Source organism: Lasioglossum baleicum, chromosome 6 (genome assembly GCF_051020765.1).
Source record: "Lasioglossum baleicum chromosome 6, iyLasBale1, whole genome shotgun sequence".
Taxonomy (NCBI): domain Eukaryota; kingdom Metazoa; phylum Arthropoda; class Insecta; order Hymenoptera; family Halictidae; genus Lasioglossum; species Lasioglossum baleicum.
This window is the reverse complement of record NC_134934.1, coordinates 536,146-546,405: the sequence shown is the minus strand read 5'-3', so window position 1 is coordinate 546,405 and position 10,260 is coordinate 536,146. Positions and strand designations below refer to the sequence as shown.

The 10,260-nt window shown below is 37.2% G+C and overlaps 2 protein-coding genes across 4 annotated transcripts; one reads left to right on the top strand and one right to left on the bottom strand.

Annotated features, from left to right (window-relative positions):
* Window positions 1-2,237: 2,237 nt before the first annotated feature.
* Window positions 2,238-5,146, bottom strand: LOC143209422 (beta-catenin-like protein 1). 2 transcript variants are annotated; one of them, XM_076425036.1, is made up of 9 exons: window positions 4,842-5,138; window positions 4,367-4,746; window positions 3,947-4,278; window positions 3,655-3,878; window positions 3,304-3,486; window positions 3,078-3,225; window positions 2,834-3,000; window positions 2,573-2,756; window positions 2,240-2,488 (listed from the first exon to the last, which is right to left on the bottom strand). In XM_076425036.1, the coding sequence occupies exons 1-9, from the start codon at window positions 4,869-4,871 to the stop codon at window positions 2,400-2,402; spliced, it is 1,737 nt and encodes a 578-aa protein (XP_076281151.1). In that variant the 5' UTR covers window positions 4,872-5,138; the 3' UTR covers window positions 2,240-2,399. The 2 variants fall into 2 exon arrangements, with proteins under 2 accessions (XP_076281152.1, XP_076281151.1); XM_076425037.1 differs by lacking the exon at window positions 3,304-3,486 and having other exon boundaries at window positions 2,238-2,488; window positions 4,842-5,146.
* A 29-nt stretch (window positions 5,147-5,175) lies between these two features.
* Window positions 5,176-8,386, top strand: Membrin (Golgi SNAP receptor complex member 2). 2 transcript variants are annotated; one of them, XM_076425039.1, is made up of 3 exons: window positions 5,176-5,311; window positions 5,404-5,622; window positions 5,832-8,386. In XM_076425039.1, the coding sequence occupies exons 2-3, from the start codon at window positions 5,483-5,485 to the stop codon at window positions 6,328-6,330; spliced, it is 639 nt and encodes a 212-aa protein (XP_076281154.1). In that variant the 5' UTR covers window positions 5,176-5,311; window positions 5,404-5,482; the 3' UTR covers window positions 6,331-8,386. The 2 variants fall into 2 exon arrangements, with proteins under 2 accessions (XP_076281154.1, XP_076281153.1); XM_076425038.1 differs by having other exon boundaries at window positions 5,221-5,622.
* The last annotated feature ends 1,874 nt before the right edge of the window (window positions 8,387-10,260 follow it).

Here is a 10,260-nt window from a genome sequence, read left to right as displayed (position 1 = left end):
TATAAGTCCGTCGTTGTAAGAAAGGGAGCCAGAAGGAATATTGCATTCGTTCTGACTCTCTTTCGGGTCTCTTGTGCAGCAACCTCCTCGTGGTGAGACCTGGGTAATCGGTATTATCCTCTATTTGTAAGAACTTCTAGTGTCTTATGAATAAAGGATAATATCGAGCTAATATAGCTGCACATTTAATAAATATGTTGATTGTCAATAAAAAATTCTATTCCTATACCTATTGTGTGTGTGTGTGTGTGTGTGTCTTCCATAACATTTTGCAATTTCACCTTCCTTCAGAACTGTTCAGTCTCGAGCAGACCGAACGTGAGATTTATTTAGACACGGTCCGCTGCAATAACCGAAACACTCGACGCGACGCGACGCGACGGTCCCAGAGTTTGGGTGTCATCGGACACCACTTCGGGACCGTCTCGAGAGCGAACCACGACCATTGACAGGGCAATCTTTGTATAAACACTTTAGTTTCCGTATCGTTTTCCCATATCATTCACACCTAGTAATTTCCATAGCCTAAACATAGTTTTACCAAAGCGCTCCTACTCCTACGACCAATATGCACCACCCACTCACCAATAGCAATCACTTCTTCATCCCCATACACTTTTAGATAACCAATAAGGAAAGACGCCGAGTCGACCTTATACACAACGCGACACGAAAAATCAGAACACAAAAATCACTCAAATCGATAACTACTCTTACTTCTATTTCGAACCTCATCATTTGTTGTACTTGTTAAGTTTTAAAATATATAAGGTGTTAAAACTTCCAAGACTCGAATTTATTTTTAACTAGTCGGTGTTATCCCCATAACACCGTCAAAGCCCCGAATATCGTCGCGAGCAAGCGGAACGGGATTTACTACCCCGCGAAGTTCGGTATACGGACTTGCGGTATTTCGGACGCTTCAAGAACAAAATGTATGTATTATTCAAGCTGGTTCGCCCCGGGCGTGAACAATGTTATATTTCGTCTGGTTCTATTTAAATAAAGAGACGAGATAGGATCTCGTCGGTGATAGTATTATAAGGCAATTACAGAATAGTTAATGTGTGAGCATTCTATACTATATCATTCTTCTTCTACTTGACGAGTATCTCGTCGGTGGTAGAACTTTCAGCGATGTGGTATTTTAGATCATTGTAAGTTCCACGTTATCTCCGCGCCCGTTCGCGCCCGCTTACTGGTCCCGCTGAATAGCACAAGGGCTGGCGGCTGGCAGTCTTTAATAGTATCTCGTCGGTGGTCTCTCTACGAACTATGCAAACGAACCTCCCCGAGGCCCTTGCGTCCATCGAATATTTACTGTATAACTAAACATTATATCTAAAAAATTTTCTAGAAAGATTTTAAACTTATTGCTATTACTTTTACTGCCGACGCTTTTGTTCATTTATTTCTTAAATAGTAAATGTACCACGAATTAAATAGAAAGAATCTATGGATTTTGCACACCGAATTCACAATATTTTGCAAGTCAAATTCAACCTTTGTCAAATCAATTTCACCCATTAACCCGGCAGTGTCCACGTGGGGGTCCAGCGGGTAGAGATAACAAGAAAGGTCCCTATTTCTGATATCATACGAGCATTCCAGATTCGTTGATTGAAATGTTTTTTTTAATATTTTTCTTAAATACGCCATGTGTTGAAATGAATTTCTACTTACCTGGCATAAGATGAATTCCAAATGGGAGAAATATCGTTGATAATGAAACGCATCCCCGCGGTCGTTGCACTTGCGATAGTATTTCACGTAGCCGCTGCTGATGACGAATTTTTCGTATAGGCCGAATCGTTTGCGATGGTAACAGGTTCTCCATAAATAATCCGATAGTAGTATCTCGCCGTAGTAATTTTGCAAATTATAAACGGTGTCCTCCGACTCATATGGACAGATAACGTGGTTGAAGCACGCGGTTAACTTGACCAGCATTGACATGACAGCTTGTTACCGCTACTTTGTTCTCACCCATTTTATCACCGTACGTCTACGATATCGTTTCGAAATATTTCATCAATGGGCGTTTGTACACTACACCGATAAAAAAAAATTCAATCAATTATGAATTTTTTTGATAATTCGACCCGACGCGAACCGATTTCGATGCAACATTCTATCGCGAAAAAAGCAGCGACGAATCGATCGATGTGCCGCGCAATTCAAACGATTGCTTGTGCATGAAAGAAGTAAAATTCATTGTTTAATAACAGACACACACACGCGTTTAAATTCTCTTTCAAACTTGCTCTCTTACTATGTATGAAAAGAAGAACGTTTATCGTATAAACAATCTTAATCGTGTATTAAACGCTGATTAAGCATAACGATTCAAATACACCGACGAGATTTGCATTTTGTAATTCTTCGTTAAGGAGTGTACATCAAAACTTGTCAATTAATTGCAGTATGTGTTGTTGTTCCGCCTCTCGCCATTCAGAGTCGCCGGCATCCCCAAGATTTCCAGCGTATTCTGATGAAAAGAGAAACGTTGTATGTAGTTTATCCTTATAAATGTCTAGATATATGTAGAAAATATTCTAGCCGTGGGTTTTACCTCTCATGATATGCCTAATAGTTTTGAGGGAAGCTCTTCTCTGCGCTAAAATTCGCGTGACTCTTTGTTTCACCGCAGGCGGACAACCGGTACAAGCTTCCAACAATACGTAATCTACTAATTGTAAAATGAACAGTCCACCATCCAGTCTTCTCAGGTACGATTCCTCTTCGTCTTCGTCCTCCTGAAGATTTTAGGTAATTTTTGTAATGAAACTAGCCACGATAATGCAATCCGTAATGAGTTTGCTAAACTTCACACCTTTGTGTTTTTCTCAACCTCTTCTACCTTCTCCAGGTACTTGAAATGAAGCTCCATTAATCGATCTACCTTCTCGTAATCGTTTTCAGTGAATTTACTCAATAATCTCTGACGCTGCTGACCTTTACAGTTTCTTAACATACTTGCAATAATCGACACTACATGTTCTGCAATTGAAAAAAAAGTGTTTAGCGAACGACTTAGAGATTCGTGGAAGAAAATGTACATCCTTAATTTCAGTTACCCTCGTGTTCTTCAGCTGTAAGCATCTTCTTTCTGTTTTTCGTTGGTGTTTTCATGAACAATGGGAATATAGTCCTCAATCCGAGGATATCGACAAATTTACTACAGTTATCTCTTCCGTCTGGACCATTCATCGCATGATCTAATACCTAATGCATAATGTTAATATATCGATTTTTTTGTTATAATTAAAGTGTAAATACTAGTCTATTCAAATAAAAATTTACTTTAAGAGATCCATTTCTGGACATTTTTTTCTCCCTCAACATTAAATTCATAAGCTGCAATCCTTCTCCTCTTAAAAATCGATCTCTGTTCACTGTTGCCATCAGACACGAACACAATACATTGAACAAATTCTCCATCATCTCTTGTTCTTCAGCTGTTTGGGGATCGTGTCTTTTATAATACTAAAAATAATATAGATTAATAACTAGACTGCGTAGATTTTATGCATTTACGACAAACTTGAATAGACGCAGTTTAGAATAGAGCGGGAAGATTAAAAGAATTTCAAAATATCAATGTATTATTTTCGGTCTATTAAATCAATCGTAAAATGAAAGCTGTCCATGTACCGCTAATTGTTGCAGCAGGACATCAATTCCATCGAGTTCACCAAGGAGAAGTCTATTCTCCGGTGTGCTCTGCAATAGAATAGACAGAAGTTCACTGGCATAAAGTTTGTTGGCATCGAATGGTGCTTTCGCTTTGATTCTCCGCAACAGCCACTGCATCAATCCTTGTTTTCCTGCGTCGGCGCACAGATCGGGCCTGAATTCCAAAAGGTTCTCGAAGATAGCTAAAAAACAGGCACATTAAATTCTCTTATTAAGATTCTAAAAGGTAATACAACTATAATTAAATTACCTAATGTGTTATAAACCCCATCGCTTTCTTCTTTCACAGACTCGTCCAATCTCTCCAAATTCTGTACAAGAAGTGCGCAAACTTGTTGCTCTAACAATGCGTCGATCAGCGTATCAGCTCCCTCTTGGCTTTCGTGTAGAATATCTACATCTGTTAACTCTTGCAAAAGATCAACAACGCCGACTGCTATGTCTGTGTTCTCATGAGATAATAATTCGAGCAAAGAAGGTACAGCGCCTAATTCTACCATTAACGGATAGAGATCTGGGTTAGTAGCGACGACGTGAAGTTCTTGGAGAGTTTCGTGCAGTTCAACCTCGGATTCCATGAATCTGTGAAAACAAACGTAGTTTAAATTTCTGAAATTTACGATTGGTGACAATATCTTATACAACAAAGAGTTTCAACGAGTTAATATACTTTTCTGGTTGATCGGGGAACTTCACCCTCATCTCTTGGTTCCTCAGGGCCCTTTTCTCGAACAAAAGCACCATCCTTTTGAGCGTCGCTTCATCCAACGCTTCCACTTCCGGGGCCTCGGTTTCTACATACTTTAGAATATCCTGCTTCTCCTTCTCTGTCAATTGTGGTTCGACTACATCATTCGCTGGCGAAGGTAAAGCAGCTCTAATAGGCGTAGGTGGTTCGCTACTTCTGATTGGAGTCACTTCAATTTCTCTGGTCTGTCTCTGACGCGGGTGATACGGGGTTTTAATCACCCGTTTTGGTTTCTTAGCATTTTCCCATTCATCTTCGTCATCCTCTTCACCCGCCACTGGCCTCTTCGGTGTATTCGGCGGCTGTGAAAAACAACTTTGTGAGGTTAGTTAGGCTACAACGAACTGTTTCAACAAACAGCCAACTTCTACATGTATCTGATGCACAGAGAACGTACTTTGTACGACAGTAATTCACCAATATCCATATTTCAAGTTCACTAATCTTCCCCGGTATCAACAACTCGCGAGTTTTCTCCAGTTGTTTTTAGTCGTGCTTAATAGCTTTCATTGTTACGAACGAAACATCATCGAAGATGCGCTTGTGTAAATAAAATGTAAATAAATGACAAACATCGTGTTTTGTATTTAGAAAGAATAAAATGGCAGAGCAAAAAATTGTTTAATTATTTATCATTATTTATTTAGACAGCCTGAACTTTGTTTAGTTTTGTTACGACAGGATATTCTTTTACGCTAAGAAATAAAACAAAGATGTCAGTAGTTTCTCTTCAATCAATGAGAATTGGGAATAAGGAGTGCGACTCAGTGCGACTTTACGATTCATCGAATAGGTTTGCGCGAGGAACGTATTTTATATTCCCGTAAAATTGTGTTATACAAATATATATTGACTTTCGTATGCTCGGTATGTTTTCACGGCTGCTAATCTTGTTTATTGTAAAGAACTATATTTAAATGCATCGACATGAGAAGACTTTGATAACCACTGTTCTATAGATAACACTGTTTTGCACTGTTTGTACACGTCACAAGTTCCTCAAACGTTGCAATTGTACGGAAAGAATTATTAAACAATATGGAAACATTGTATCATCAAACAAACAAATTGGTCCAAGAGACTCAGCACCTTTTCTCAGAGCTCGAGAAGAAAACGCCTAACCTGGACATTCGTGAAATCGAGAACACTATAGAATCAAAAATAAATCTTATCAACAGGTAGTTCTAACTATCTTTCTTTTATATTATTTGTTTTTCCTCTTTATTTCAATTTAATTTTTAATTTAATTTATTCGCACTCTACTTTCCACGTAACTGGTTACATGGAACTTTACATCGCTCAGACATAAATTAATTTTTATTCGATGAAATAACTTTAATGCAACGTCAATATTTATACTATTCTAATATGTATTTATCTTTTTTAGCAATTGTGAAAGATTGGACGTGCTATGCCTGAAAGGTCCCATATATCAGAGACAAAATGCCAAGATGCGAGTAGATCAATTGAAATATGACAGTCGTCACTTGTTGGCAGCTTTGAATTCATGGCGAAATAAAATATTCAGACAGCAAAGAGAAGAGGCTGAGAGAGAGGCATTATTGGCCACTACCTTTACCGCGAATGATCATGTTGATATTATGATCGACCATAATGTTCAACATAATAGCAGTTTACGAAACGCTGTCTATGGGATGGACGATCTCCTTCAAAGCGGAAGCAGTATCTTAGACAATTTGAGATCCCAAAGGATAACGTTAAAAGGTGCTCATAAACGATTAATAGACATTGGGAACACATTGGGCCTATCTAACACTGTAATGAGGCTAATCGAACGAAGAGCCAGACAGGATGGTTTTGTTTTAGTTGGTGGAATGGTATTCACATGCATTGTCATAGTTCTAGTTATAATCTACATTGCATAGAAACAATAGTCTGAAATATTTACAAAGGATGATATAATTAACAATAATGCAACTGAAATATTCCTATTGTTGTAAAGCATAACATTTGCTTGTATTGCTACATTTGTTTGTACGAACTACCTCTTTCCAGATTATATAAAATTTCACATGTGTTTTGTTACTTTTACAAAAGCAACATCGGAATTTTTAAATAAATAAAAACATGAAACGTCGCAACATGAATCTGATAATTGTTATATATTATATTATATCTGTTACATGTCAAGATAAATGTATTTGTACATAATATTATTTAAATATTAATAAATAGCTTTATTAGAAGAACGCGTGTGGAATTGACATAAAAAGTAATAAAAATAACAATTGCAATTAAAATCACTATAAACATAATAAAAATTAAAATTGCAATCACAATTAAAATCACAATAAAAAAAGATTAAATGGGTTTAAGTGTCGATACACTATTTTTAACATATAAAAAGTATTAATGAGGAATATAAATTGTTACTTGGCTTCTAAATTATTTATGGAACTTATTTTGCATAAAGATCCACAGTCTGTATACTAATCACACATATTTTAAATCAGTATAACTGTATATGTTTTATGAATGGAGCAAACGACTTCAATTTCTCTGTAAGGCTAGAAGAAATGGTTTAGTAAATATGACGTCTAAAAAATATATATATATTAGAAAAATGCATTTGGTCGGAATTGCGAAAAAAAATAGTGAAAATTGATTTTTACAACTTCTTTAGTTTGGCCAATAACGAAAATTTAAGAGATGTGTTTGGTAAGCTCGTATTATTAGCTCGTTGATTTAGGAATTATAAACATAAACGATTAAAAGTGGTAAGAAGGTCGAATGTCATGGAAAATTGCAATTTTTATTCGACGACTTCGAATAAATCCACTGTAACGTCGTACCGACGTATTGCGTTGGATTTGCTCGAACGAGCAAATCCTCGTCGTTCATATATACATATATTAGGGTGGTCCTTATTTTTTGACCAACGAATTTTTTTCACGACGCCCCCCAGAATGGTTCTCTTTGGTGAGAAAAAAATTTGTGCAAAATTTAAGATCGATCGGATAAAAGGATCACGTGGCGCATTTAAATTGAAAATTTTAAAAATTTTGAAATTCATCGTAACTATAAAGTATTATATATCGTTGGATTTGTAATTTTTTTCTAAATAAGAATATGGAAAAATTATATGACCTTAATTTAAAAAAAAATAACGATGACCTTGAAATTTCGAAAATTTGATTTTTAAAAAAAATTTTTTTTATGCCATTATATTTACCATATTGAACAATGCAACTTTTTCCTCTGACATTTTTTCGTAGAACCACAAATAACAGATATTTAAACATATCCATTTATTACCTATGACCCAATATAATTTATTACGTTACCTCCAGATGTACCCCGTGGACCTTAAGTCCACTTTTTTACAATTTTACCAATCTTGAAATTCATAAGCGCACACCCGGGAAACAGATGTAAACCCTCGTTAAAAATTTTATAACAACCCGTACTTAAACTCCCACTCCTATTCCTACTCCTATCCTTACAAGTTTTTCCACCAATTACTTTCAACTCCATCAACCAATCATCACGCTTTTTCAAACAAACGACATCCACACCGAAGTAAGATTTAGATGTATCAGAGAACCACCGATTAGATCTGTCTGAGCTAACGAACTGTAATCATCAGTATCGAGTAAGCGAACATACAACCTCAAGTGTTGTCTTTGATCAACTATCACCTCAACTTACAAAATCGGACTCGTGATCATCGTCGTTCAATCCAGATTTGGCAGACGCGAGACGTTACAGTAGTCATACAGGAAGACTACTCAATTTCTATATAAATTGAGAAGCCCAATGGAAAGTAGAAGTCGCGAAAAACTGTTCTTATTAGAACATGATGAAAATCAGATAATTGACGCTAAGTTGCCATCGAAACGACAAGTTTTAGGAGTGCTATTTTATAATTTGCGGAAAGTGAAATTGAACCTTCGGTCTAGTGCACACCTTGTTGTTAAAGAAGTGGAGGTGTTGTGGGAAAAGGCCAAAATTCCAGTTCAGTTAAACAGTCGCTGCGTCGAGAAATTGGAGTCATTATACCACAAGTGGAAGGTCTTACAAAAGAGTTGTAAACGACGATCCCAGATACAAGATCAACAGGAACAAGAGTTTCTTGATCAATTAGTGATCTTTTAGTAGCGGCGATTATTATAAAAAATTTGTCATTTTACCAACTAATGTGGCCGATCACATGCAAGAGGACATTTCAGGTTTTATATCAGACGAAAGCCGAAAATTTTTTAGTAGATTTAATATATTGACAGAATTTTTAAAAAAAGATCCAGTAGTTTGGCAAGATGAAGATTCTTACAAACTAGGTTTAGATATAGGGGTAACTAGAAACGAACTAGAATCTTACTAGAAAAATGGCTCGAAACATGGGTTTGCGCGCTGTCGGTTTTCGTCCTTATTTCAGAAAATTTTGGGCTGAGTGAGGGCTTATTCTAAAGAGGAAGGTTAAACACACTGCGCCCTGGTTACGAGGTTAACGAGATTATGTTTATAACTAATAATATGAGGGCCCAAAGTAGAGAAAAAATCTAGGAAAAAAACCAGCACATTTCAATGCATTTTTCTGTCTCCAAAAGACTTTATGACTAATGAGATGACCAGGGCGCAGCGCGTTGAACCTTCCTCTTTAGAATGAGCCCTCACACAGCCCAAACTTTGCTCAAATAAGGACAAAAACCGACAGCGCGCAGACCCACTTTTTCGGACCCAAAATCTAGTAAGATCCTAGTAAATAGCAAATATCTAGCAAATAACTAGAATCTTACCAGATTTTCGATCGAAAAAGTGGGTCTGCGCGCTGTCGGTTTTTGTCCTTATTTGAGCAAAGTTTGGGCTGTGTGAGGGCTCATTCTAAAGAGGAAGGTTCAACGCGCTGCGCCCTGGTCATCTCATAAGTCATAAAGTCTTTTGGAGACAGAAAAATGCATTGAAATGTGCTGGTTTTTTTTCCTAGATTTTTTCTCTACTTTGGGCCTCATATTATTAGTTATAAACATAATCTCGTTAACCTCGTAACCAGGGCGCAGTGTGTTTAACCTTCCTCTTTAGAATAAGCCCTCACTCAGCCCAAAATTTTCTGAAATAAGGACGAAAACCGACAGCGCGCAAACCCATGTTTCGAGCCATTTTTCTAGTAAGATTCTAGTTCGTTTCTAGTTACAAATCGAGGGTATACTACCCCCTTATGGGGTAGACCCAGAATCTTACTAGAAAAATGGCTCGAAACATGGGTTTGCTGGTTTTCAGTTAGTGTCCTTATTTGAGCAAATTTTGGGCTGGGTGAGGGCTCATTCGAAAGAGGAAGGTTCACCGCAGGGGGCTCTGGTCATGAGGTTAACGAGAATATGTTTATATCTAATAATATTAGTGTCCAAAGTAGAGTAAACATCTAGGAAAAAAAACCAGCAGATTTCAATGCATTTTTCTGTCTCCAAAAGTCTTTTTGGCTGATGGGATGACCAGAGCCCCCTGCGGTGAACCTTCCTCTTTCGAATGAGCCCTCACCCAGCCCAAAATTTGCTCAAATGAGGACACTAACTGAAAACCAGGAAACCCATGTTTCGACCCCTTTTTCTAGTAAGATTCTAGTTATTTGCTAGATATTTGCTATTTACTAGGATCTTACTAGATTTTGGGTCGAAAACATGGGTTTCCTGGTTTTCAGTTAGTGTCCTCATTTGAGCAAATTTTGGGCTGGGTGAGGGCTCATTCGAAAGAGGAAGGTTCACCGCAGGGGGCTCTGGTCATCCCATCAGCCAAAAAGACTTTTGGAGACAGAAAAATGCATCGAAATCTGCTGGTTTTTTTTCCTAGATGTTTACTCT

Excerpts from the sequence above, each read along its gene's own strand:
- LOC143209422 (XM_076425036.1), bottom strand. The coding sequence starts at position 4,871 with ATGGATATTGGTGAATTACTGTCGTACAAA. Across the intron at positions 3,226-3,303 it reads CCAGAAATGGATCTCTTAAA|GTATTAGATCATGCGATGAA; the intron begins GTAAATTTTTAT and ends ATTATGCATTAG. Across the intron at positions 2,489-2,572 it reads TATTAGGCATATCATGAGAG|AATACGCTGGAAATCTTGGG; the intron begins GTAAAACCCACG and ends TCTTTTCATCAG.
- Membrin (XM_076425039.1), top strand. The coding sequence starts at position 5,483 with ATGGAAACATTGTATCATCAAACAAACAAATTGGTCCAAGAGACTCAG. Across the intron at positions 5,623-5,831 it reads AAAATAAATCTTATCAACAG|CAATTGTGAAAGATTGGACG; the intron begins GTAGTTCTAACT and ends TATCTTTTTTAG.